The sequence below is a fragment of the Buteo buteo genome, chromosome 12 (assembly GCF_964188355.1).
Source record: "Buteo buteo chromosome 12, bButBut1.hap1.1, whole genome shotgun sequence".
NCBI lineage: Eukaryota > Metazoa > Chordata > Aves > Accipitriformes > Accipitridae > Buteo > Buteo buteo.
In genome coordinates, this window is record NC_134182.1 from 31995357 (window position 1) to 32022891 (window position 27535).

At 43.3% G+C, this 27535-nt stretch overlaps 1 protein-coding gene across 1 annotated transcript; it reads right to left on the reverse strand.

Moving 5' to 3' along the window:
* Positions 1-8: 8 nt before the first annotated feature.
* On the reverse strand, positions 9-27094 carry GPR137B (G protein-coupled receptor 137B). Its single transcript, XM_075043234.1, has 7 exons — positions 26600-27094; positions 17794-17843; positions 11395-11617; positions 7386-7539; positions 5177-5301; positions 2169-2293; positions 9-588 (listed from the first exon to the last, which is right to left on the reverse strand). The coding sequence occupies exons 1-7, from the start codon at positions 26966-26968 to the stop codon at positions 477-479; spliced, it is 1158 nt and encodes a 385-aa protein (XP_074899335.1). The 5' UTR covers positions 26969-27094; the 3' UTR covers positions 9-476.
* Positions 27095-27535: the final 441 nt, after the last annotated feature.

The following is a 27535-nucleotide window of genomic DNA, read 5'->3' on the forward strand; positions in this document are numbered from 1 at the left end:
AATCGGGTTGAAATTTTTCCCTTACAGGCTTTTATGTGCATGTAAGAATCGCTACTGTCATGCATTGGAACAACCCATTCGTGTGTTTACAGTATATTCATCATAATTGTGTTTCTAATGTAATACACAGTGTAAAAATAAAAATACTTAGAAAATAATTATGCCATTTCACTTCATGAAGTTTGCTCTTTTAAAGTGAGCATAAAATGATTAAATTATACCTTCTAACAACTCTATTCAAAGCCAAAAAGACCATGGCTTAGAACAAGGTATTAATTAGAATTCTTCAAAGTTTAAATCATTAGCTTATACTTCTCCTTGAATTATGAAAAGCTCGTGGCAAAGCCAAGTTCTTCATTTATCTGTGCATAGGAACACTTCTAAAAACCAAAAGGTGAAGAAAAATTGCTAAGCGCTGTTTTTCAGAACATTTGTTTTAATAGTGGAATGTCCTAGAACGCTGTAGTTGACTGAAGTTATATAGGGCTTGGCCGGTCTGTGTCCAGCGCTGGATCTTGTTGGAGGGATCCTATGTAAGCCATGAAGCTGTTGTTCTGATGGCCCCAGTCGTAGTAGTCTGGAGAGAAACTTAAAAAGAAAACAGAAGTGTCAGTGACTGGCAGGTTCGTTCTGTAGACAGCTGGTTGGTGAATATGGGCAAAATGCAATCGCAGAGAGGTAGTTCTCACCCTGAAGCGCAAAAATAAAATAAAACCCCAACCAGGGGTTCAAGCAGCTACTATTTTTCTGATCTGTCAATTATTTTGGCCCAAGTGTTCTCAACTCATTATCTGTTTCCTGATTTTTCTAGCTCACCAGAGACCCTCCCCCTTTCTGATTCACTATTCCAGAAGGCGTTTGAAAATCCTATAAGCGGTGCTTCTAATCCCTGCCAAGTCCTGTCACTGCAAGGGCCTCTCAGGGACAGACCTAAACCTCCTGTGTCAACGTACAAGGGACAGGTAGTTGGTTAGCAGCTCTGGCACAGTGGCTTTTTTCCCACGAGCAGTGTGAGACAACATGCGTGGCTGGTTTGGCTTCCGCTGGGAAGCGTGCCTGAATTACCAGTGCAGCTGGTTCCCTCGTGTCCCTGCGCGGAGGGGAGGGTGCCTCTAGCTGTAGGCTGGATACCAGCCTGGTGCACACCACTTCCAGCATCTGCAATGGGTTAGTTACTATGTGAAGAAATTAACGCAGGGGGAGGATGACTGATAACTGTGAAGACCAAATGTCCAACTTTACTGAAAGGTGGTTTGGGCTCAGAGACAGTGACTACACAATCTTAGCTAAATGACTGACAAGAGCTAGAGCTAGGTATGTTAGTGACTGTTAGCAAGTTAGTCTTCATTTTAAGATGAGTGATTACACGTATCTACTACTAGCCTAGTGTAGATACAGGAACAGCAAAGGAGTAAGACAAGACTGAGCCTCCTTTCAGGGCAGGATAGTGTCCCGGCTGTGTCTTTCCTTCTCCGAATTGGGTGCTATCATCCTTGCTGTGAACTGCTCCTTCCTGGAAGGGAATCCCTACCTAAAGCTCACAGTTACACAGAGAAAACGGGCTTTTTGTCCCAGTTCTGGGTTGTCTGGGATTTCAGCAGTTGGATGGATTCACATAAGCTTTCAGCAAGTGGGAAAGCAAAAGCCCCCTTCATTTCAGGTAAACCCCAAGACATTTAGCCATGTTACAGGGCAACCGAAGTTGAGAGGCTTTTCGCTACCACCATCGCAAGCTGCTCCCTGCTCTGTCAAGCTTCTCCTTGCTCTCCCTGAAGGCAGGAGACAGATGGTTTTCTAGGTTGCCTTGCTCACACACTTAAAAACTAGTAAATGGCACTTCTTAGGCCACTCTTGGAAGAAACAGAGAGTGAAACATGCGACCCAAAGATCTGACCTGAGTTTTTCAAAGTGTGGCATACTGTTACAATTCTGAAATTATATAACCGTTTTCATTCTTGTGTCTTCGTAGTCTCTATGGGGCTCTCGGATCCCTACAGTCACACAGCGCTGCCTTTCCACTTCAGCTTCCCCCTTTGCTTCCCCTCACGCCCTGGAATTTATGGAACAATTGGAGCTATACAATTTACATTACTCTTCCGCAGTGTATGAGAGTTCTTCCTCCTCCAGTTTCTTTTAGGGGAAGCAAGCAGTTCCTTCTTGTATCTTACCTGCCCTGTGCCCCCTGGGGTGCAATATTCCATGCTAGGTCATCATCACTGTCGTATCTGCGAGGGTTGTCAAAGAAGTAAGATCTGGGACTGAAGCCATGGCTGGGGACCATTCCTGCGTTGGCCTGAGGGAAGGGAAACCTCAGTCAGTGCTTGCGACAGATAAACTGCTTGGTGCCTGACTTCTAGAAGGAGTCACTGCAGACTTACCTCCTACCTTCCAAAATAAAATAGGCAATTTTACATTTGCTGTAGACAATAGAAATCTTTTTGCATTTTTCTGTTTTTCTCTACCAGCATAGTCATAGTCTAGTGATCTCAACGGCTTTTCCTTTTCCTTCCTTCTAGCTAACAGACATGACCCATTTCTGAAACCACCCTCCAGCATGCATTTAACCTGTCTGCTGAATTCCTGTCCATCCTGGACACTTTACACTTTTAGCCAGCTGACTCGAAGTGAGCAGTAGGGAAGCAGCTGAGGAGCTGAAGGACATGAAACACCTAAAGAGATTTGGGTTTACTTCCCACATTTGTAACCCTCCTGTCTGGTGCGTTACCTCCCTTGCCTCAGGAACTGATCATGCTGATCAACCTTGGCACCCTTCTTAATGAAACCACAGCTGAAAAGCCCCTTAGGACCTCTCTGAGCAATTTCAGTATCTACCCTACAGTGCTGTGAAGGTCAAATCCCAAGGAAAGGTCCTTTGATAAAAGAGGGAAAGGGGTGTTCATGTAACTCCTTTATTTACAAAGCATTTTGCTTTTATTTCTCTACGAATCAAAACAGAAAACATACAAGATTCAAAAGCTGAGTTGCATTCTGGAAACAGTGCAGAGGGACATCTAGGACCCAGCTGAGCCTCTTCCACTGATCCACTGGTTCCATCCCCAGGGAACAGGGTTCCCTGCACCTGTGGATAAGCCAGAATGACATCTTCTCCTTGGCCTTAAGCAGGAGAGCAGTTTAATCTCCCCCTATGTTTTAGATGTTAAATAACTTTGACAAAGATGAACTAAAAATAGGTCCACCTCTGTCATCTCCCCATTTCCAACATTTGTCTGGCTGAAGATATGGCCAGGCAAAGGACCACACACTGCATGCAGTTACACTGTGTCAGCCCCAAAGCAGGCAGACAGCTGTTCCAGGCTATAATCGTCTGTGAAGCGGAGCTTTACGTTTCAACAGTGCTGAACACAGGCTGCCTCTACTCAAACTTTGTTTCTGAAGTCCTGAATGAAAGGTACAACCAAAGAACAGCTATTTCTTGGGATTGTTCCTTATTAAAAATAAAGAACATTTTGAATTTTTACTAAATCAGAGTTGTTGTTAAGGTTTTTTAACTAAAAGAGGGTTTGTTTTAATTCTAATCCCATGCTTTCTGGCCGAGTATTTTCAATCACTGGACCATTTGAGACTTTACTGCTCTGGCAGCCTACTGAACACATTAAAGTCCTGTGGCCCTTGGTCTCCCTCTTGTGGCACACTTGCACTGAAGTTCAGTTTTGCCTCGCTACAGTCTCTTCATCTTTTTTCTAACAATGTTGTTTCCAGTTTTCCTCTTACCATGATATTGTTTAGCATAAATATTTGTCTTCTGTAGAAAAAAATCCATACGTGACCTATCCACTATGACAGATAATGTCTACTCTAAAAAAGGTACTCATAAAAGAAGTGATATCACTGATTGGCTCTTCTGAACTGTATCTTTATGAAGTCGGAGATTTAGGGCTTTCTGCAAATCACAATGCAAAAATATAATCTTATATGTGTTACTGAAGTGCTCTGTGACTTGTGAGAGAATACTGCCTGTTTGACTCTATTTGAGCTCTTGTTTGAGTAGGATTCCAAGTCTTCCTGTGATCAGCTTTTTGAAAGGAGAGATTAGACCACATCCCTTATTTTCATTCTTTTGTGAATCTCTCCCACACTATCCAAACGTGACCACCAGGTCTAGCCTTACTAAACTCACTTCAGATAAAATGACATCTCTCTGTGGTCACTCTTTAGAAGGGCAGCACCACTGGACTGTACTTTAAAACATTTCTTCTCTTTGCAGTTATCCTGGCTAACTCCTAAGCAGGAGTGGGGCTGAGATTTTTTTTTGTGATGGACACTGCGGTTCCTGGGGTTTCTTAGTGTGATGTCAGGTATTACTTCCTTGTTCAGCTTGGCTTTATCATTGTCTCTGAAATCTGCATGTTAGAATAAAAACCATTGCCTTCTCTAAAAAGTGATTCTATTAATTGCTTCTCTTAGTTGTGAATTTACCATTCACATCCTTCTTGGGGAATATTAGCTTTGGTTTGGTTTGGCCTACAGAAACAGAGACATTACTTCGGTAATCCTAGTGCAGGGCTGATATTCCCCATGTGCCTGTCAACCAGCACATCCTCTGCTAACCCGAAGATGTTGCCTACAGCTATAAAAAGATGCTTGTCCATCTATTAACTATCTAGATATTAAGGATGCTTATGGGGAATTATCCTTACAACTCACACCTTAATCTCTGCTCTGCTGAAATAGCAAACAAAAATGTCAGCAAGTGCTTATTGTGGTTATTGATCTTTGACATGGAAACAATTCAATGGGTACAGAGCTGAAAGAATTCACTCTGTTATTTCATACATGCCATTGAACTGTTAGCACACAACCATTTTCACTGCTATGTGATGAAAGATCCCAAGTTTGGACAGCAAACTCATTTTCTATTGACTCCAGTAAAGTACTGTATTAACTGAAAGGGAAGATGTCCTTAAATTTAAGAAGGTTCCTGATTTTTAAGGTAAACTGCCTGAGAAACACCTTGAATTCCTTCTGGGTAAACATGATGCGTTTCTTTCACAAGGAGTTAATATAAAAGTAGGAAGTTTGGGTTGCTTTTATTCTGCCAAGGACATACTGAAAAAGAGAAGTCAAAATGTAAAGAAGCAAAAGCTCCTTCAGAAGCTGAGCCCTCCAGACCTGCCTGGACATTACACTAACAAAACCACTAACAAATTCCACTTACTAGATCTTTTGTAGGGTTTCGGACACGGAAGAAATACACCACCAAGGAAGTAGGCAAGAGCTCCCAGATGAAAAGGATCACTCCAAACACTATGTAACCTGCATCTCCCAGCTGACATTTCAGATCTGCCTGTTGAAAAGTCAAAGAGAAAAGTGTTTAAAAATAAAGATGGCAGGTGCAGGAGGCAATGTGTCTTCTTATGAAGACCTATATTTAAGTGGCTGAAATGCTTGACAACATGGCCAGGAATTCCATTCAGTAAGGCCAGATTAACCTGGCTAATGATTAAAGGCATAGTAAAAAAAAAAATCAATAGGCTATCTCACTGGGTAGATGACTTCCCTTTCTTTCTACCTTTCCTCCTCCCTCCTCCTCCTCCTGCTATCTTTCCTCCAGCAAAAGCAAAGTTTAATGCAAGGGTCTTCCTAGTCTAAGATCCTGGCAAGCAACCATTTGATCAAGTGATCAAATCCAGATAATGAGAAACTAGTTTTCCAGTCCTTTTCCAGCTGGGAGTAACATGTAGAGGAACAACCAATGCCCAGGTCTTCCAACAGCATTGCTGGCAATCTGGCTTTTAAAAATTAAGACTTGGATCCCTTCAAATTAGTGCACATTGTTAGCTTGAATAACCATGCTGTTACTCTAGCATTAGCTTTGAACTTCTCTCTAGATTTCCCCTCCACCATTCACCACAGTCACAGAGGGCAAATCCTGTCCTTTCATGTGTTTTGTACGGAAGAGAAAAGGGTAATGTTTCTGACAAGTGACCTGAGGCAGTACCACAGTACAAACATTGGGCTGTATTTTTAAAAGTGACTTTTGATTCTGGTACCAAATTGATTACCTGCTCCTCAGTTCCAGGCCCTTTACATACGGCTCAAATCATTTACCCCAAAATCCAGGCAACCCCAATGTCACAAGTCAGATCAGATGTTCAAAAATCAGTCATAGAGACCTCAGGCCTAAAGCATTCCAGTGAGCTTCCCTGTGAACAACCTCTGCCTCCACAGGGGAAAACGGGACCCAATATTCTGGCCCTAAAGTTCCAGACCCTGTTACTGCAGACTGTAGAAGTCAGCACAAGAAGTGCCCCCTGCAAGGGGTCAGCAGGAGCAGCAGCAACACTCCAGGCCTCAACAACAAGAGGGAAAATGTTTGATTCGGGAGATGAGTCACAAACTAGTGCCCTTCTGCCTAAACCTGTATGTTCTAATTACATGGAGCAGCAACACCTAGCTGCACTCCTCTTCTCTGCACCGCAGCAGGGTTGATTAGTGGTCCCTTGACAGACCCTACACTACTAGCTCATAATGAGGTCCTCTGGGTAATCCTACCCTACTGTTTACCTGCTTCTTATTTACAGTTTTATCTACTGCTCAACAGAAAATTGTTAATGGCTCCAGGTTTGCTTGGCCACCCCGGCAATACAAAGCCCTTGCATGGCTGGGAACATTGCTTTTGGTCCGTAGGTGCTTGCTGAGAGGGTGGGGAGACATCAAGTGTCTGGGATTTTGAGGCCAAACAAAATATACTCATGGTCCACACCCAGGCCTGCCATTTTGCCTAGCCTTGAGAGAACTGGAAAACTAGTGGGACCTAACTACATGCTTCAAAGCAGAGAAAGGAGCTGGATGCCCAAATTTCATAAAATTCAATGAAGAATCCCCTGCTATTTTCTTTAGTGTTTTTATCATTGTTACTTTTCAATCGGAATTGTCCTTTGGAATTAAAGGTTGGGAAGAATCTTAGTCTTATGCTCAAACTACAGAAGTTATCACACTAATGACAGAATTAAGGTAAATAACTGCATTTCAGTGGAATCAAGTACTGGTTTTCTGGTTCTCCAAGTACAATACATTCTTTCTAATGGACAAAACACCCGTCTTTTTTCATAAAAGGTGCTTTTTTTTTTGAACAATAAAATCAAGGTAAATAAAAGATTGATTTTTTATTATTATTATTATTATTATTATTATTATTATTATTATTATTATTATTATTTGGCTAGTGGTTACTTCTTTCTTTTAGCTGTTCCTTATGCTGAAATTACCAGAAATTTGTATTCCTGGAGCAAAACAATCTTAGTGCATTGAATAAAAGAAAAAAATAACGGGATTTTAATATATTAATTCCTCTTGTCATAGCATTTAGGAAATCAGCCATCACATACAGAACGGGTATTTCTCATTAGCAAATATTTTCATACTTGCCTGATCTGATACGTTGTACCAATCATAATCAAAGGAATTTACTTTCTTGGTTTGGGAAAACGATAAGATGAACAAGTTGTAACAGGCTCGTGAGGTATAAAGTAGTATAACAGTCACTCCTATACTTGTCACCTGACAGACAGATGAGCCCTGGAAGAGATTTAAGCACAGGTTATTATTCATAAGGGAAGCTGAGAAGAACATTGCTTTGCATGAACTTTGAGGGTTGTCATGCTACTCTGTCTAATGTGACTGACTTTTTCTCTTTCCTTCTTTGATCAGTATATCCTACACTACGTCTATTCCTGTATTTTATCAGTACAGTGGTTTCCAGGCAATGGTAGCAGTTCCAGCCCTTACCAAGATGGGCTGTGACTAATTCCTACAACTTATTGTACAAGTGCTATTTTCAGAGCAATGAAAACACATTAGAACTACACTTGGTATCAGATGGAACAAGAGAATTCAGCCTTCAGCTGTGCATTAGCTACAGAGCATCCTGCATCAGATGCTGGCTAGCTAGCATGATGCAACCTTGCATCTTTTTACAACTGCTTGCTCTGCACCTATTTCCTAAGTACAGAGAAGATCATAACAGTCAGCAGTTAAACACAGCACAGACAGGAACAGAACATCCTGCCTTACCTAATGTCAACACAGAGAAGACAAAGTGGAAGCATGGCTTACGGGCAGAGTGACCGTGGCAGGGCAGTCTGTCGGTGGGAGTTTGGGCACAAGGGGAGGAATGTGTGAAATCACAACAGTTCTTAAGCCCTAGAGAGAAAAAAGGACAGAGCAGGGGAAAGAGCCTAATCCAGCATGAGGAATAAGTGGGACGCCTGAGCACTGTATCAGGTGGCGAGGGTCACTGTAGGCAGCTGAGACACCAGCACAGGAGCTGTAGCTGCAAGAAAGGAAGGATTCCAGGAGCCATGGCTACAGGGATCAGTGTGAGTCTGATCACAGAGGCAGGCAGATGTACAAAAGCAGGACTGCCTTTGAAGGAAGCTCAAAGCAAATTCCATGCACTTGGCTCTGGAAGAGTGCTTTGCACAGCTGAGGGAGGGAAGATGGGTTAAAGCTCTGTGTGCTTTTAGAAGAGCGAGATACCTTGCAGTCATTTGCTTCACTAGCCCTGCCCTCTGCCTGTCCTGGCAGAGACCCAGGCCACGAGGATGGGCTCCTCTCATCTACGTGAGACAGAGGGAGGCCAGAAGGGAAGTTGGTCCTCCCCTCACAGGACCTTTCATACCAACGCAGGAGACAGGAAGGTCTGCACCCTGTTCCCTCCACTCACACACTCTGCTTCCAGGGTTGCAGCCAAGGAGCAGAGGTCCGAAGCACTGTGGCAGGTAGAGCACAGGCATAACAGAATAGCTAGTGAAGTATCAGGGAAAGTCACCAAGTCACCATGTCCTGAACCCCTGGCCTTCAGGAGACTGCCAGGGCCCCTCTCCTGCTCACCCACGCTGGTGGCTATTGTCCCTGAGGCTCTGTCAACCCAGCTCCTCGGTCTGCACTCCCTGGTGAGTGTTAGTAAAGAGGAGCTCAGGGAGTAGTCCCAAAAGCTTGCAGAAAACTAGCTTGCCTGTTTTCCCAGCAAAATAATATTGATTCAGGGAACGGTCAGGCTCAGGAGTATTACAAAGTCCCCAGTACAGTTAACCTCTCTGACTGAATTCCTGCTTACAACACGCTGGAACTACCGCCATTCACCAGGCCATAACCTGCAGCCATGTCAGGAGCGAGCCAAGAACCTGCTGCTGTACAGGAACTGAAGCCAGATACAGGGTAGGCAGTGGTGAAAGCTGTGGAGAGACAGCAAGCAGGAAATGCCACAGAGAGGAAATGTTGCTAGGCTCTTCTCTGTTCTCCTTCAGTACTAGCAAGTCAGCGATGCTGTCATGGAAACCAAGGGGGAGAGAGCAGAGGAAGCTGCTGACTCGCACACACCATATCCCAGCTCAGTAGCATTTAGACTGGGGATAGCAGAAGTGAAGAGCAGAATGGGGTCGGTATTTCCCTATATAGGTCTCCCCGCATAGCTGTCAGTCTTTAATAGTTGATAGTTAAATATGCTAGAGATTTAACAAACGTCAATCCCAATACAAAAAAAGGGGGTAAAAGTGTCCTGGTTTTGCTGCCAGTCAAGTATACTTAGTGGCTTGGTGAAGGGAGAGCACAGCAGTAAAATTAAAGCCAGAAGAATGCTTTTCCAGTCACAGACCCCTACGGAAAAGAGGGGGAGCCCCAAGCTTGTAGCATGTCCCGCTGCCTGATGCTTCTGGCCAGCACAGAACTGGCTCAAGTCAGCACCTACGGGCAGGGCTGTGCACCGCCTTGGTGCTGCCATAGCCTTGGTGCAGAGAAGCAGGCCAGTCCTCCACGCCAGGTCACGGAGGTGAATGTCTTTTCACATGCGCACTTTCACTGGTGTGTGCTTCCTTCACAGAAGGTACGTGCCAGCAGACGGGAGATGCAAATAAAAGGCTGCCAGTACCGATGCCTATCTACATGCACCGCAGAGCACGCATTATCTCCAACGTTACTTCTATCACATCACTATAGAGAGTGGGTTTTTCTTCTTTAGCTAGCTTTTTCAACACAACAGTAGCAGATTAAACCAGGATGTTTTTTCACTGCCAGCTCCAGCCATCTGTATCCCTACATATGTGCAGTCAAATCCTACTGAAAGCCCCCAAAGGAACTCCCATTTCAGGTCAGCAGAAAGGAGCAAAGCACTCTTTAATTCTCATTTCCACATTCAAACTTTCATCAGCTGAGTGTCCTGTCCCTTCCTGTCTGCAATAATGTTAGAGTTTGTTTGGGTTTTGTGAAATAGCTTGAAGTGAAGAAGATCAGGTTTCCTATAGGAGGAGGAAACGGAACAAAGTAATCTACCAAAGCCTCCCTTAGGTTAACACTGCTTTGTTACAGAGATTTACGCTTCTGTGATTTGCAGCAGTAGAAAAACTTCTCTTACTAGTAAAAATAATCCATTGCCCATGCCCTTTGGTCAGCAAGTGACAGGCTTGAAAGAAACAAAACAAACTAAGCTGTGTTTTTAAATCTTCTATGCAGCCCTGAACTTTCCGTTGTTGTGCAGTATGGCCAGATTTGATTAAACAGGAAAAGCACTCCTTTCATCTGATTAAGTAAACAGAGAGAGGAATTTTATTATAAGATTTTCTAAATAGTAGCTGAAACTTAAATTTTTGAAAGGTTTGTTGTGGTAATGTGCTATTGGTTAAACTAATAATTCACTTTAAGATTTAACTATCTACTGCAAATGCAAGGACCTTTGAAAGCCTTGTTTCATTATTTATAAATACAAAACACCTTCACTGATTTTATAATAAACACTGCAGGCTTACGTGATGCCACCCAGCGCCTTGACGACTGAATGTGTCCAAAGCTGTAAACCTAACAATATTTCTTTAAAGAACATTTTGTAGAGTAATATGAGAGACTTTTAACCCTTCTCCCCACTTGGCTGAATTTATAATGCATTAAGTCTTTTAAAACACATTCTCATTATCTATAGGACAGTATGCAAACATATAAAGGGAGATTCATATTCCTCTGCCTGGCTTATCTTCAGCATGCTGCTACCTTAAACATTTAACTTAATCAGTCAATAATTAGACAAGCTGAAGGATCCCCAAGTATAGACCACCTCTATGCAGCAGTACTGAAATGAGGTGGTCTTCAGATGGGGATCTGGAGAAAGCAGTATTCACTTGAAAAACAGCTGTGACAAACTCCAGCCAATAAGTTCTGTCAACTCTGCCTCAAAAATACATATTTTGGGGTCACGGGTGTCAGCCAAAAGCACCCTTGCTACCACTTAGTATTTAATTCATATATTGAGCAGGATGGCCAGCCAAGCACAAGCTGTGAAGTTCAAGGCCTCCAGCTCTCAGGGGATCTAAAGAACTGTGGCCTTGCCTCGCACTGCCCTTGTCTCTCAGAAGGTACTCGAAAAGAACTGAAAATGTACCTTACCTTGGACTCCAAGTAAATGTTGGCTAAAGACATCTTGGAAATCTTATACAGGCAGATGGAGAGTGAAACAGCGCACAGCACAAACAACGTGTCATTAATTGCCACCCGGACAGAGACAATGACTTTTCTCTCTGAATTCTGTGTCCTCACCAATACTGCACATGTTAAATTCACCAAGAGGAAGAGGAGACTTATGAAAAGAGAAGCCAGGTAGAGGGGCAACCTGGGAGAGTGAGGAGAAAACAGTTTTAACGACATTGTTCAGCAAGTGTCAGTCATGAGATGGAAGTTGCACTCTGAGCAATGAAAGCTGCACATGTTGGGCTGCCACAGCTGATAGAGTGACCAGCTGCCTGAGCCCAAATCAAAGTGCTCCAGATTGCTGGAGAGATTAACTCAGATCATTTCAAACCTGTTTTTACAGTTACACAACAAGCTATAAGTAAAGAAACTAATATCAAGCAGCAAAACATGGAAGACTGTTTGCAGCAGAAATACAACAGCACAGTTCTTAAAAACTACTTAGAATACATATGTACTTTCTTAGAGTGTGCGCTTCATATACAGCACAAACCCTCTAACTACTCACTGACAGGAGAAACCTCACAAAAGATTGAGTTGCCTGGAATGGACTGGTTTTGACCCTGGTTTTACTACACCACCACTGCCATGAGAGGCATCACTGACAGCTGTTGTTTGCCATCAGATTTCATATTAAATTAGGGGGGTGTCCAACAGTAGGAAAAATCTCTGAGTTACTGGTTCCCCAGCATCTTTCTCTGTCCCTTTTCCTAAATAACTTGGTCATGGGCAACCTCTTGAAAGAAACATCAAGAAATGTAAATATGCATATTGATTCTGGGTTGGCGTTTTGCCACCTATGCCAGGCAAAAGGTTCATTTGCACAACCACAGAAACAGAGCTGGAACACAAATGTGACAGACAGAAGCCCAGGAGCTGGACTAGTTTTCTCCACGTGTTTTTTCCCACCTACCCAGCACTCATACCTGCAATCTAAGTATACCACATACTCAGGGAAAGCTGCTTCTAATTCCTCTTTACTCCTACACACAGCTGTGGAGCTTTTAAGTTTAAAAAAAAAAAAAAAAAAAAGATCATTTTTCCATTTCAGGTGTTTGCTTCCTTCATTATCATTGCTGACCAAGGCAATTACTGATAAGGGTCATAATCTGCAGTCACTGAACAAGAGGTTTTGGCCAAGCTTTTCATGCTTGCTGGGAACTTTGAATTTGGCTGACAACAAACATCCAGACTGTCCCTGAGGAATCCAATTCTGATTGTTTAAAAATACTTTACCCAATGGTGATCTTCTTTCACACATTCATATCCTTTTGGGATAGCATCAACACAGCTACAAAGCTGAAGCACAGCTGGCTTCTTTTCAGAGGGCAAGAAAGGAAGGGATATACCTTTGAGACCTTTCAAATGTATAACAGGGAGAACTGAAAGCCTTAAAGTCCCTGCTTGTGAATCAATGCCCTTCTTTCCAGCTATATCTGGCAGTGAGCGAGGATGCTGTCTTTTCCTTGCCAGTCATGGAAATTCCTTCTCAGGGGGAAGACTGTGCTCATTCTTAACCCTCCAGGGCAGGGCTCTGTTTTTAGGATAAGTAGCTAGAGGTAGTTCCTTTAAACCTCACAGCCTGATGCTAGAAGCACTGCAGTCCTGAAGCTCCTCTCTCACATGGCTTCCTCTGGAGAATGCAGTTCCCAATTGTAGTCATGGTACATTTACAGCTTTTACTAATATCTCAAAAGTGGTGGTCACATGTCTTCCTTTCCTTCTCCTCCCAAAGTCTATTTAATAGTCTCATCTCTGCTCCCCTACTGTAGTGCAGGTAAAATATTCTTGTGGGGTTCAGGCTTACAAGGAAAGGTATGCTCTTACGTGCTGCCTGCTTGCAGGACAGTACGTACATGCTCTCTTTTTTGCTCCTCTTAGTCAGAGGGACCTTCTGCTTCAGCATGGCCTGCATGCCCTTGATACTGGCTTGCAACCAGCAAGGCTTAGAGGCTTCCAAGGCCAGGCTCCTCCTTGATGGAGTTTAGCAAAAAAAAAAAAAAAAAAAAAAAAAAAAAGCACTGTCATGCTCTCATGCCCACACACTCCCGTATGTGCCAGGGTGAGCTGTCATGGCCAGTCAGTTGTGCAGCTCTTCACATAATGATCTTCCATCCCCCTTATTAACATGATGTGGCTGGGGAAAAGGCTGCCTGTTTTGACAATAGAAGCATTGTTGCTGAACTTCTGAATAAGCACTGATGGAGATGCAGGCTGTGTCTCTCAGGGCAGTTTTAGGGTCTCTGCAGCTGCAGAAAGCATTCCTAACTCACTTAAAGGCAGAATGTATCCTTACAGCTCAACTACAAGGGTACCTACTAGGCATGAATAAGCATATGGGTTTTTTCAGAAAATAGAAAAGCAGGGCAGGAGAGGTCCTTCCAGATTGCACCAGCGACTGTTCAAAAGCCTATTGTGCCTAATCCCCACTTTGGGTCTCGTCCCTTACAGGAGCTGTGTGTAATCTGGCTTGACCAGGGAAGGCATGTGCCAGGGTGTTCTGTTCTTTCTGTGTCAGGCTGGATGCACCCCTAAGTTTTTCTTTGAGCTTAAAATCAAACTTCAGATGAATGCAGTGAATTTTCCCTTGTTTAACAGGAAAATGTGTTTGAAACTACTGCATTTTGTATGTGGTTTCCTCAGAAACCATACAGTGGCTGAGGCTTGTGTGTAACAAGGCATGCACACACAGCACAGCAAGCCTCATCCAAACCCAGTGACTGTAAGAAATCCCCAAGCCCAGGGAGACGTGCAGAAGGACTGTTTAAATATGAAGTTGGGCTGGCAGAGGCTTCGCCTTGAGCTCTTTTGCCACGGTGACTAACATCATGAAGGCTGTGCTGAGTAGTTTGCTTAAGATTCTGGATCTCTGATAGGATTTTATCAATTTTTTCCATATCTGAAATGATTCTGATTTCTGAGACCTGTGCCAATACACAGACCACACTCCTACCTCTCCATTGCCCTGTTTATGTTGCCATTATCTCATGCAGAAATGCTAATAGCAGGCAATAAGGTCTGACACATATTAAAGAAAATTGGGGAAAAAAAATCAAAAAGTGAACATCCAGCAATGAAGAAAAATCAAATTCAGTAAGTGCAGACTCCAGCCCCTGTCTGTGGGCCGTCCATCTTTCTACCATCCATCATCCATCTCTCCATCAGGATTTCAGCAACCTGATCTAATGAAAGACATCCTTGCCCATGGGACGGGGGTTGGACTAAATGATCTTTAAAGGTCTCTTCCAACCCAAACCACTCTGTCATTCTATGTCTTTGAGTAGCCTGTTACAATTAAGATTCAGGAGCTCAGCTGTGGGTGTGCATGTATTACACCACTTCAATTGCCCTGTATAAGATAGGAAATTAGGTCAGCTTTATTTATATGGCTCTTACACAGGCTAACCACATTTGTGCTAAGAGATCTAGATATTAAAACAAAATACTACTGAAGTAATTTACCAACAGGGCTGAATAAGAGAGAAAAGGCTAGACCAGATCCAAGACTGATCTGTGTTAGAAGTGCAGTAGGCAAGAGTCAGGGTGGACATGGAGCTGTTGTGGGAAGGGTAGTCTGCACATGAGTAATTCCAGTGACAAAACAAAAGTGTTTAGGAACGGAAATGCCCCAAGAGCTACATGCAGGGTGCTAATGTAGTCACTCCACAGCCACTGACTAAATATCACAAGCTCCCTTTGCTTGAAGAAAGACATTTTCAAGCAGTTTTCAGCAATAAAGCCTTGCCACAAACATCAGTAACAGATGAGGTTCAAAGCTTCTACCTCTCACTTTTAAAGCCAGCCAGGAACATGTTCATAGACCCGCAGACCCGCCCTTTACCACCCTGACCTGCAGCCCAGGCTTTGTGCAAAGCCATCCTCTGTTCCTCTTGCCTATGTGTACCATCAGAGGCAGGCACACTTGCATTGGGGGCTGGCTGGGGACCTGGCTGGTGTGTGCTGTGCTTGTCTACCAGCCCATACTTCTGGATTTCCTTCCCACAAAAACCAGAGTGCAAAGGGTGGCGAATGTATTTGTATGCCATGGTGTTTACCAGGGACCATCCAGCTCCTGCCCCTTGTAGTTTGGGATGTGGCTAAGGTATGCACACAGACACACTAACTTGAAAGCTTTCCCGAGGCCACCAAAATAGATGCAGCCTCTCTGTTCCCATCCTGACAATTTCTGCATCAGCTGAGGTTCAGCATGGAGTCCACATCCCTCAGTCAGCCATCACACCCTGCGTGTCCCATACCCTCATCAGCCCAAGCACAGTCCACCCCAAGACTGCTCTCACTGTACTGCCATTCTACCAAACATGGTTTCTGAAGCACTTGCTCCAGATGATCGCCTCTCCAGCTGTATTGAAACCCAATTGGATAACAAACTTTCCAGGGTAAGGACAATCATAGAATCATTTAGGTTGGAAAAGACCTTCAAGATCATTGAGTCCAACCATCAACCATGCCCACTAAACCATGTTATGGAGTACCCCATCTACGCACTTTTTGAATACCTCCAGGGATGGTGACTCAACCACTTCCCTGGGCAGCCTATTCCAATGTCTGACAACCCTCTCAGTAAAAAAATTTTTCCTAATATTTAACCTAAATCTCCCTTGCCGCAACTTGAGGCCATTTCCTCTCATCCTATCTCCAGCCACCTGACAGAAGAGACCAGCACCCACCTTACTACAACCCCCCTTCAGGTAGTTGTAGAGAGTGATAAGGTCTCCCCTCAGCCTCCTTTTCTCCAGGCTAAACAGCCCCAGCTCCCTCAGCCGCTCCTCATAAGACTTGTGCTCCAGGCCCCCCACCAACTTGGTTGCCCTTCTCTGGACACGCTCCAGCATCTCAATGTCTTTCCTGCAGTGAGGGGCCCAAAACTGAACACAGGACTCGAGGTGAGGCCTCACCAGTGCCCAGCACAGGGAAACAATCACCTCCCTGCTCCTGCTGGCCACACTATTTCTGATACAGGCTAGGATGCTGTTGGCCTTCTTGGCCACCTGGACACACTGCTGGCTCATGTTCAGCCAGCTGTTGACCAATATGCCCAGGTCCTTTTCTGCCGGGCAGCTTTCCAGCCACTCTTCCCCAAACCTGTAGCGCTGCATGGGGTTACTGTGACCGAAGTGGAGGACCCGGCACTTGACCTCGTTGAACTTCATACGATTGGCCTCAGCCCATCGATCCAGCCTGTCCAGATCTCTCTGTAGAGCCTCCCTACCCTCAAGCAGATCGACCCTGTCTCCCAACTTGGTGTTGTCTGCAAACTTGCTGAGGGTGCACTCAGTCCCCTCATCCAAACCATTGATAAAGATATTAAACAGAACGGGGCCCAACACCGAGCCCTGAGGAATGCCACTTGTGATCTGCCACCAACTGGATTTCACCCCATTCACCACAACCCTCTGGGCTCGTCCATCCAGCCAGTTTTTCACCCAGCAAAGAGAATGTTAATATTTGACCTGTTGATACAGTACTATGTTCTCCTAACAGTCAGCAAGTAACAGGTCAGATTTCAGTTTCAAATTACTCTGTTTTCCTATCCTGAATTCAGACTGTAAATTCTTTCTTTAGAATGGAGACAACCTCTCTCTCCCTCCATCTAAACAACATTGCCCAACTGAGGCTTTTAGGCATTGCCACAATAAACATTAATTTATTGAGCTCTTCCTCAGCTTTCTGGACATTACTGCCCTTTGGGGAGCTTTCAAGTAGTTCCTGACAATTCCTCCTGCTCAACAAGATCCTAAACAAATCTCTCGACCTAAATGCAAAGCAACCATAACCTCAACATGTCTTGGGAGGTTATTGGTGAGCTCCCAAACACATCACCAAGTTGAATCCATTCTCTCTAGCTCCTTCCCTTCACCACTCTTCTTTCATCTTCCCAAAACTTTTGAGTTTTTATTACCACTGACCTCACTGATTAATACATACCCATTCCCACTCATTCCTGTCAAAATAAATACATCACTCTGCTACCTCTATCAAAGCACTGGATCTGAATTCAGCTAGCAATACAAATGTTCGGAACTTGCAAACAAATCACCAGGGTGAGTGTTTTCTGCTTGTATTTGAAATATTTGCCTTTGAAATATGTGAATGTCTAAAAACGGTGCTTGTGTTGGGAAATGACACAGACTTCTAAATGTCATAGGAAGAAGCTGGCCTCAGAACCATCATCATAAAACACTGGTATATAAATATGAATAGCTGAGATATGAGCATCACAAATTATAACAGATGTAGTGTTTCTCAAAGAGCATGACAACTCTTCTTTACCACATTAAACATTTGCATAGTTCTTACCTGTATTTCAGTAGCTCTGGGGAATACTTTGACTTAGCTTTGAAAATCACCTGCAAAACAGAAGCGTATTGCATCAAACATAGGATACATGTAAGTAGAGAAAGGCACTGTGATCCGCAGGAATCCTGTCTCACAGGTCACAAGAAATGTAATGATAGGTTTCATTACATAACAGATTTGCATTTATTGCTTATCCATGGCAGGCAAGCTCTAAGCAAAGTATTAAAACCACCCAGCAGGCGATCATGATGTACTTCTATAAAAATTGTCTCCACCATTATTTTCACTTACTCTGGCTCAGGAATAAGGCCCTTTATACCAGTATTCACAAGAGGACCAATGCCAGTATAATCATAGAGGCAAGTAATTATTAGGCTCTTACATGACCTAACAGTACATGTCTCTCACATAGACCAGCTCATACTACCATATTGGGTCAGATGCTCTCTTCCCATGAAGAGCCCATCATAGTACCCTGGCCTCAGATTGGATATATATGTTTGTATCCATGTTACACTGCCAAAAGGATGCCATCAAGAACCAAACTCAAAGTTTTACTCTGAGGAATATTTGGCTTCTGCTGACTGTCTGTTCACTTTACAACAATATGTATTTTTACACAGATATAGCTCAGGCCCAGTAGTTACCTTGCTGTAATGGAAACGACAAAATACTGACATGTTTTCTGCAATGTACCTAGGTAATATTAATCACAGGTGTTTAACCACCATCAGAAATTATATAAAAATACATTAGCATATTTTATATCTTATTTATTAAAAAAATTACAGGGAAGCATTACTGCTTTTTCATAAGCTAACATGGTTTCCAAACACACTCAGTTTACAAATGTTCATTTAAACCAACACAGAAGCACGCTGATTGCTATTTTTACAAAAAAAAAAAAACATGCTGTATGACTTATTCTGGGTTGTTTCCTAATTGTTTTCTCCTCAAGTTATCCAGCCTTATCCATTTTACTTGGTTTTGCATGCTCTTTAGTATAGCTTGCATAATATTTGCTATGATTATCATGCTTTCCCAAGGAAACAGGACTTACATGAGCACTATGTATGTGTAGGCCTATGTCTGCCTGTCAACCTGTTTATCCATCCCCACACTAATCCTAAAATAGTCCAATCAGACGACTGATGGAAAAATAATTGAAGCATCAAAGAGATGATCCTTTATCACCCTCCTAAAAATTAGTGACCCAACAGAAGTAAGGAACTCTATAAATGCATCTGATATGTGACCTCTGTGAGGATATGTGACCTCCCTGCATAATAATCCTACACATCACCCTGTGTGAGAGAGCCAGCATAGCAAAGTATCACAAGAAATGCCCCAGTTACAGAAACAGCTCGAAGTCAAGCATGAGACATAGATCTGGAGAAAATCAGGCTTCACTTGTTCCAGCACTCCTGGAACAACTTGTCATTTAACTCCTATTCACCATAAACAGCTGCCTTGACATGGAAATTATTTTTGTGACGCATCAGCCTGCTTAGCACTAGCTGAACCAGCAGAGAACACTGAGCTTTTCAGCAGGCCCTAGAAAAATAATAGCTGAGAACAAAATTGAAAATGTTGGGGAAAAAAACCTCTAAAAATATTCTGCAACCATTGATACTGTTTTCAAATAGTTAACATCTCTGGCAGTATCCCTTACACAAGATATTTGTGATTCATCCAAAGATTCTCAAAATTCCTGGATCATGAATTCTCACAGGAGTTCAGGAAGAAGTTTTATGGTAATTTGCTTACTTGCTACTGAACGGAGAGGTACAAGATGCTTGTGACTGTTCTGTGTTTCCGTGGTGTACAAAGAGGGGCTGTCAGTTTTTAGAGAAGAGATGGGCTTCAAAATACCTCCTGTACACTTTTTGCACTAGACTTGTTGCTTACTTTGCTTATTCTGAAAGACACTGTGGGCCAGCGGGAAGGAACAGACTCCTGACCTCAATGAAACTAAACAAGTAAAACTTGTCTCTAGGGCCATTCCACAATCCTCACCTGTTCTGAGTAGCACTTACTCACACATATTGTACCGTTAATTTTGACAGCTTTCAGTCGCACTGAACAGAAACGTTCAGAGTCTGTGCAAAGAACTACAAAAGACAAGCAATTTGCAGAGGGCAATGAGTTGTGCCAGGTCCACAAAACCTAGAAAATTCACAAGTTCCTGAATACCATCTCCTGTGGTTCCCCAGAAAGGATCCACTCACCGCTATAATGTCACAGAGCACTCCTGTCACATAAACCAGTCCAAGGCTGCCCTACCTAGCAAAAGCTCCATGGGTAACTTAGCTAAAACCAAACATGACGTTCCTGCTGCAGATCCAACAGGATCCAGATGCGAGATCACCAAAACAGCTGTTATTGTGATTCCACATTTGGTGGGCCTCTCCCAGCCGATAAATGCTTCTGAATTTTATCAGAGCAAAATGGCCATTAAGAAAGAAAATGAACACTGCATAAAAAATGGATGCTACATAGAATGAAAGCTACACTATAAGGCATGGACACTCTTACAAATTCACTGCTAGACAGAAATACAGGCAGCCAAGTTCTGTCATCTTTGCTTAAACACCAATGGGGCCTTAGTTCACGAGTAGCCTTGCTGGAAGCAATGTGATTGTCACAGAATAAAGGGCTGTTCAGTGGGAGTAAGGATGTCAGAAGCTGATCTCAATATACCTTACATGCGTGGGTGCAGCTTTGCTTTTAACAGTCATTTAGCTGAAGAGACTGGTTGCTCAATGGCCCCTCCCCGCAACAGCGTTGAGAAAGCTTCCAGTCAATATCTGAGTCATCTAAGCAAGTCTTCCAGCAAACCAGAGCAAACCAGGCTATTCCTAAGAATAGACTAAACAGCAAGCAGAAGGCAGACTTTTTAAAAAAGACCTTTCAGAGAGCCCCAAGATGAACAGCAACACAGAAAACTCAGTGAAACTCCTTGCTAATTTTCTAATGTCTAAAGGGTTACTATTTCTTCTTAAAAGTATTTCCCCTTTTGCTTGTTCTTTAAATGAGAAATATCCTGTTTTGACTCCTTGTTTTTGCTGAAGGACTGGAAACCTCAAATGAGATTCTCACACTCCCTCCTCCACTCCCCTGAGGTATATGTCTGGCATATAAAACTGAAGCAGTACAAAAGGAGTCCAAAAAGCCCTTCATTCAGCCAAGGAAAATTTCTGTTGCAGGAATTGATGTAAACAGCTGGCCTTAAAGACATTTTACCAGGGCCCAGCAGAGAAGCAGTGAGGATGGCATGGGAATCCATCAGAGCTCGGCTGCAGAGAGCTCTGCAGGGCTGCTGGGCAGCAGAGAAGGCAGAGTTAGGCTCCTGTAGCTTAAGGGGATTCCAGCTACAGTTAATGAAAGTTAAATCAGGAGCCACTCTGACCCTACAAGTATCAATGAAACAGGTGTTAAAGCCAAGTCACATATTCCCAGAGCAAAAGAAAAAGAAAATGTCACTGGAGCAACTTTCAGTCCATGCTCTGATTTAGCTGAACTGATGTGTAATGGATGGCACAAACCTCCAGTGTACCTCTACTACTACCTGATCAATTCACTTTTACAGGAGCCATAGCCCAGCTTACCAAAAAGCCTCAGGTATGTGTTAAGTGCTTGCATATGTCTCAAGCTGGCCCTCTGTACAGGAATGAAGTTCAGCTTTATTTACCAGTTCTCATTTCAAAATCTTTATAAGGAGCAGAGCGTGTACTTTTCCTTCCCAGTTCCTTTCACTACAGCCCCTCTCTTTCTCTGTCACACTCCATGCAAACTTCTCTTTGCAACCTGAAAATATGCCACAACCTCATGCAGGCCCAGAGCCCCTTACCATCAGCACATATACCTTTCCTCTTCTGTGTATCTTCCAGTCCCAGGTCCACCTTCCTCTTTCTCTCTTTCTCCCATGTTCATACTTTCAGTTGGATCAGATTCCCCCCAAATATGCAAGTTTTCCCTCTACTCTCTAAACTCTACATGGTTTGTAAGGCCTACAGACATGGCCAACATGACTCACTACCATACTCAGACTTGTGTAAATTGGTAAAAATAGTCTTTAAAGGACAGGGACCATTGCGGGGCTGGCAGCCACAGTAAACTTGCATGTGTAGCTTTCTTGTCAAATTATTTTCTAAGTTAAATGACCCTATTCTTCATGTCAGATGCTGACAGCCAGCCAGTCTGCAGTTGCAATTTGTCTCATATAGATCCAATACTGAGGGCAATGATTTATGCCAAACGTATTTGCTGATGCTTTACCATCCATAGTTAGAGTCCTGTGTAGTTCTACATACATCTAAAGCACGCTTTAAATTAATAATAAGCTTTATAATACATGGTGTACTCATTTCTACTAAAAAATAAATATTTTTCCTAAATAAAAAGCCCTCTGTGTTCTCTCACTGGTGGTATTACTTTTGAAATGCCATCCCTAGTAATTAGAGGCTGAGAAGTTCTCTTCATTTTCCTCCAAGAGCTAACACAGACCCCAGTTCCACTGAGATAAATGTAACTTCTCTGAAAGCCTGGTGCTGGTTTTACCCCGCCCTGCCAGGCACTTCCAGCATGGCCAGCTCACCTCTAAACTGTCTTACTCTGTACAATTTCTCTTCATTTGAAAGTCCCTGATTTTATCAGCCCTGCCTGGGAGGCAGGGTAAACTTCTCAATCTGGATGCCAGAGAAAAGGGAAGATGGTTAGGGAGAAGGAAGGAGAGGTAAATCTGTCTACCAGCCCTTCTCCACCCATAGAGCCTCACAGTTCTTTAGCTCAGCACCACGTTCCCTAGGTCCTGCAGGAGTTCCCAACCTGATGATTAAACCTACAGCCCACCAAATTGTTTGCTGTGCCTGGCCACAGGGGAGGCCTGGGATTTCCAGCATCCCCTATGGCTCACGGTCTTTGGCCCTGACCTTGTTCTTTGAGTCTGTAACCCTCCATCCTAGCCTGCCCCCTGCTTAATTTCTATCCTGTTCCCCAGGGAAATGGGAAGTCTGAGCAAACAGGACAAAGTGAAGCAAGCCCTTCTCTGCCCACCCCTCACACACACCAAAAAAGGCAACTTCTTATCTTATTTTGCAGAGCCTCTTTACGCTTTTGCCCACAGCACTAACTGTAAAGCCTGAGAACTCATCTCAGTCTCCCCTTGTCAGGGGCAGAGAAGATTTGGCTAGGTAGGACATAAATAAAAGAGTGCCCAAGTCCTGGGATCCTCATTGTCTGGAGCCATTTAAAGTGGAATATGTGTTACTTGCTGATTTGCAGTCTTTGCTTTATCACGCAGCAAAATAAACCCGTGGGAGCTGCAGGTGTGAGGCAAACATATCTGTGGGCTTTTTGGTCTTTGTAGGTGGAAATGCACGCTTCAGCTCCCTATCTGATGGATGAGGATCAGGGATCTGCTCTGGCTTGGTACAATGCAGTTATTTGCCAGTGTTGCGCTATTGTTTTACAGAAGTGCTACTGGATCTCATCTTCACTTGAGATTTATTTTAATGATTTCTAAGTAGACAGAGGCTTATCCTGAGAGTGTAGGTCACATTTTTTTCTTTAGAAGAGAATTAATACAGACACAGGATTAATAAATTCTAATAAATTAAGTGTTTTCATTAAAAATCACATGTATGTTCTCCAGTATGGGATTTCCGAGAGGAGCTAATATTATATAAGCCTTATCTGCAGCACCCTTTCTATTCTGCCCTAAGTAGGGCATCAAGACCGTAGCAAAGGACCCCGAACTTGACTCTTATTCCAAATATCCCTTGTTCTGAGTCAAAACTATTTTGATTTTAACTTCCCTTTCACCCACAGGTCACCTGCTTTAGCAACCTGCCCCAACACAGTACAGCTCCTTCTGCTGTATCTGCTGATGGTGATGCTCAAGTCTGGGAATAACCTCCGCTGTGCCGACATCATCATGGCTTATTTGTCTTGCTACACATAAAATACAGTAGAAATTTGCGTCCCCATTGCTTTGGGATACCTATTAAAAAGCGAATAATTGTGGGTAACTTTCTGTCAAGTTCAAAGGTGCTTATTATTCTGAAAAATGCCCTCAGGCACTTGCCAAATTAGTTTTTTTGTCTTCTCACATCTATGTCTAAAAGTTTTCCTAGCAGTGCCACATTTAGAAATGGTGGGTGCTGTACAGCAGATAATAAACACCTGCAAATTCCAGACACCCATAAGGTCTCTTCCAGTCCTCTGTCGCTATACTATATATAGATCACTTCTTCCCCTCTAACTAAGCACCAGTTAAATAGCATGGTTTTCATGCAATGAGACACTACTGCAGACCCTTCTTGCCTGCCTTCTAGAGAAAAAAGGATTACAGGTTGTTTCTGAACAGGTCTGTGAAGTTATAAGCCATTACTGAAAACAAAATTCTCTCTCCCCACCCCTTTCACACTAGTTCTTGCTTGCCTACTGTGGAAAGCTAGATGCACATTAAATATACAGTCTCAAGAAGATGCTGAATTTCAAGCCAAACCACCTTTTAATGGTTAGAAGTAAAGAATTAATAACAGTGAATTAAAAATATGTGCACTTATTCTGTGTCTTACGTTATATTCATACAATGGCTGTGCTTGTATTTCTTAAGGCTTTGTTTTGGCTGGGGAGATAAATTTGATATGAGATTTCACTGGGAGCAACCAGCTCGAAAGCAAACAATACTAATAACATGCCTGTCTACAGTTGCCCACAATCTTTAAAGATTATGACACACATCACAAACTCTGAAAGTCCCTTGCAAATATTGTTTCAAAAGCCTCACAACACCCTTCAAGACAGGTAACTATTACAATCCTTTACAGAGGGGCTCAGAGGAAGATCATGAGGACTCATGATGACAGAGCAGAAATTGTCTCAAAGGCAGAACCAATAGCCTTAACATTTTTTCTGTTTCCAACCACTGAATTGTATTTCCTGAATGATATCAGACAGCAATGCCAAAAATAAGTTAAGAGGACACATGTGTGCATTCTGTATGCTCTCTTCCTAGATCTTCCTTAGATTAAAGGAATCGGTTACCCGCAACACTAAGCTCCCGAGTGCTGGCACTCTAATGCACAGAGTGCAGGCTGCTGTGCCCCCTCTGTGCTCACACCAGCCTCAGCTTCTCTTGGCAAAGAGCCAGGATGCTGCATTCTGCCTCCAGACTTCCACAGCAGCCCTACGTGTATGTTTGAGGGAAGAATCTTACCTAGGGCTATGACTTAGTCGCAGCTGCTGTGATGGGCATGGACTGTGCAATGATGGACGTTTGCCCCTGGGGAACCACACCATTATCAAATGACTCTCGCAATAGCTATGGGATAAAGCATAGGTCACCATATGCCTGAGCTGGATCTGAGTAGCATGTAGATGAAAGGTTCCTGTAATCCCTTAATATATCTCAAGTCCCAGGGAGTGGAGCGGGGTGAGTTAGCAGGTGTTTCAGACACTGAATCCAGAAAAGTAAACCTAAGCACAAAACTGTGTATGTGGTTCTAAGTATTTAATACCCTCTACAACTCAAGTGATCCTCTTATAGCTGTCATGCTTACCACTGCTGCTTTTTCAGCTCTGGGATGGCAGCTCTCACAGGCAGCCTGATCTCTGCAGCCAGGCTGTTCAGAATTCACAGGCCTGTAACCACTACAGAGCACTGTTAAACACTGTAGGCACTACAGAAGCACCCAGAACCAGGCACCAAGCTGGTTCCAAGTGGGGCACACAGCAACACCCGAAGCATCCTGAGCACTGCAGGGGGTGCTCCAGGCCTGGCTGGTGCTCTCCTGGCCAACCACTCCTGCACTGGGAAAGCAGACTTCGACAAGGGTCATCTGAGTGCAGGCTTGGCTTCCTGCTCCAGGCATGGTAGTGGGATTGAGGAGACAGAGAATCCAGTCCCTGCCCTCCCACAAGCTTCCTGTGAGATCTTAGGCAAACCCTGCAGCCTTTCTTTGCCTCAGCACACCAATATCCCATCCTGCAGCCCAGTGCCAAGATACCCAAGCTCACCATAAATACTTCCAAGCAAGTCTAACTGCAGCAACCTGGAGCGCTGTTCAGCCTAACTCATCTGGCTTCTTAGCTGTCTGTAGCACAGATAAACGCTTGAGACCTCTTCCTGAAATGGAGATACTATTTTCTTTACCCCACTGTACATCTAATTTACCTTTACATCATAGTGTGCTTGAAATAGAGGATGTATTTCTGTACAGCACTTAGTGGGGTCCGGAGTCACTGCTATTTTTAATACAGATTATAGGAATTGGGTCCACATAGGACCTGACCAACAGTTTTGATTGTGATACACAGAACAGAAATCTCACTCAGAAACATGTCAGCCAACTTATGAAAAACTGAGTGGGGGGTTTGCCAGCAAAATTAGAAATTACAATTCTGACTGCACACACACACAGATCAAGTCTGCTAAGCCAGGAGGTTTATGAAGTCTAATAACAACAACAATAATAATACAGAATAATAATAGAACAGCATTTTGGGTGTCCAGCTTCCAAGCTCTTCTATACATTTTCCCCCAACCTTTAAATTAAATGACACCCATTTAATAGACAGCAGATATATTATTTGCCATTCCTGAAATGACCACTTCAGGCTCCAGTTTCATTGTAACACTGATCACTTGCATACAGATCAAAAGTTAAAAATCGCAACTAAATAACTGAAATTTGCTTTTTGCATTGCCAAGGTACATTTGTTAATTACATTTTTTCTCATGATTCTTACAAAATAATGCTGTACCATTGTCAGATTTAATCAATCAAAATCTGTTGCTTACCTGTGTGAAGTAAAGATTCATCAGGGTCAGGGTAAAAAACTGGAGGCAGACTGGGAAGCAATAGAGAAGCCAGAAGATGAAGGGGCTGAGAGAATTTGCTGTGACAAAGTCTTTGAAGTAAAATGAAAAGAGCACAGTCCTAAGAGAGGCCCAAAACAAGCACAGAAACAGAAAGACAGTTTGGTAACTGAACCTCTTGTGCCTGTAGTGAAGGACCAGCCAGAGCTGGACATAGATGAACACGAAAAGCAGTGAATAAAAAACAGTATATACAATGGTCAGGCCCAACTTCACATACGGAGGGACAGCTGGCGTCAGGGTCGGCGGAAGGGTGTCATTTTTCAGTGGGTCCCACTCAGAGGCCTCCATTTGATATCAGGAATCGTCAGAATTATTTATTAAGTTTGGCTGCCGCTGTTGCCTCCTCCTCCTTCTCCTTTCATCTTCCTACAGCATAGGAATCAAGAAAATGAAAGAAAACAAGCTGCACTTCCTCTTTGGCAGCTCACTGTGGGCTGGTAGCACATGATCACAATTCAGAATGATTCATTAGGACTGCCTTTGTCAGCAATTGGCAGGGAACAGCTCAGAAAGCTGCCTTTCGCTGATGTTTGTGCACGAATCTTTACCATCCACAAGAAACAAAGAAATCCACCAGCCCCTAAATGGTTTACTGCTGATTTTTTTCCTAAGGAAAATTATCTGGATTTTAAATCAGTTAAGTAATGTTCTATTTTCTACAAGAAGCAAGTACCTGACATTCTCCCAGTGGCAGCCACATCACATCTTTGAAGGATTTTTTTTGTCTTGTTTCCCATTTAGCAAGTACTTTATTTAGCTGCATTTTGTTAGGAATAATTTTAAGCACCTTAAAGTTCTCAAGAAATTCAAACCACTGTAATAAGCCGTAACAGTTCAGCTCTGCACTGCAGAAAC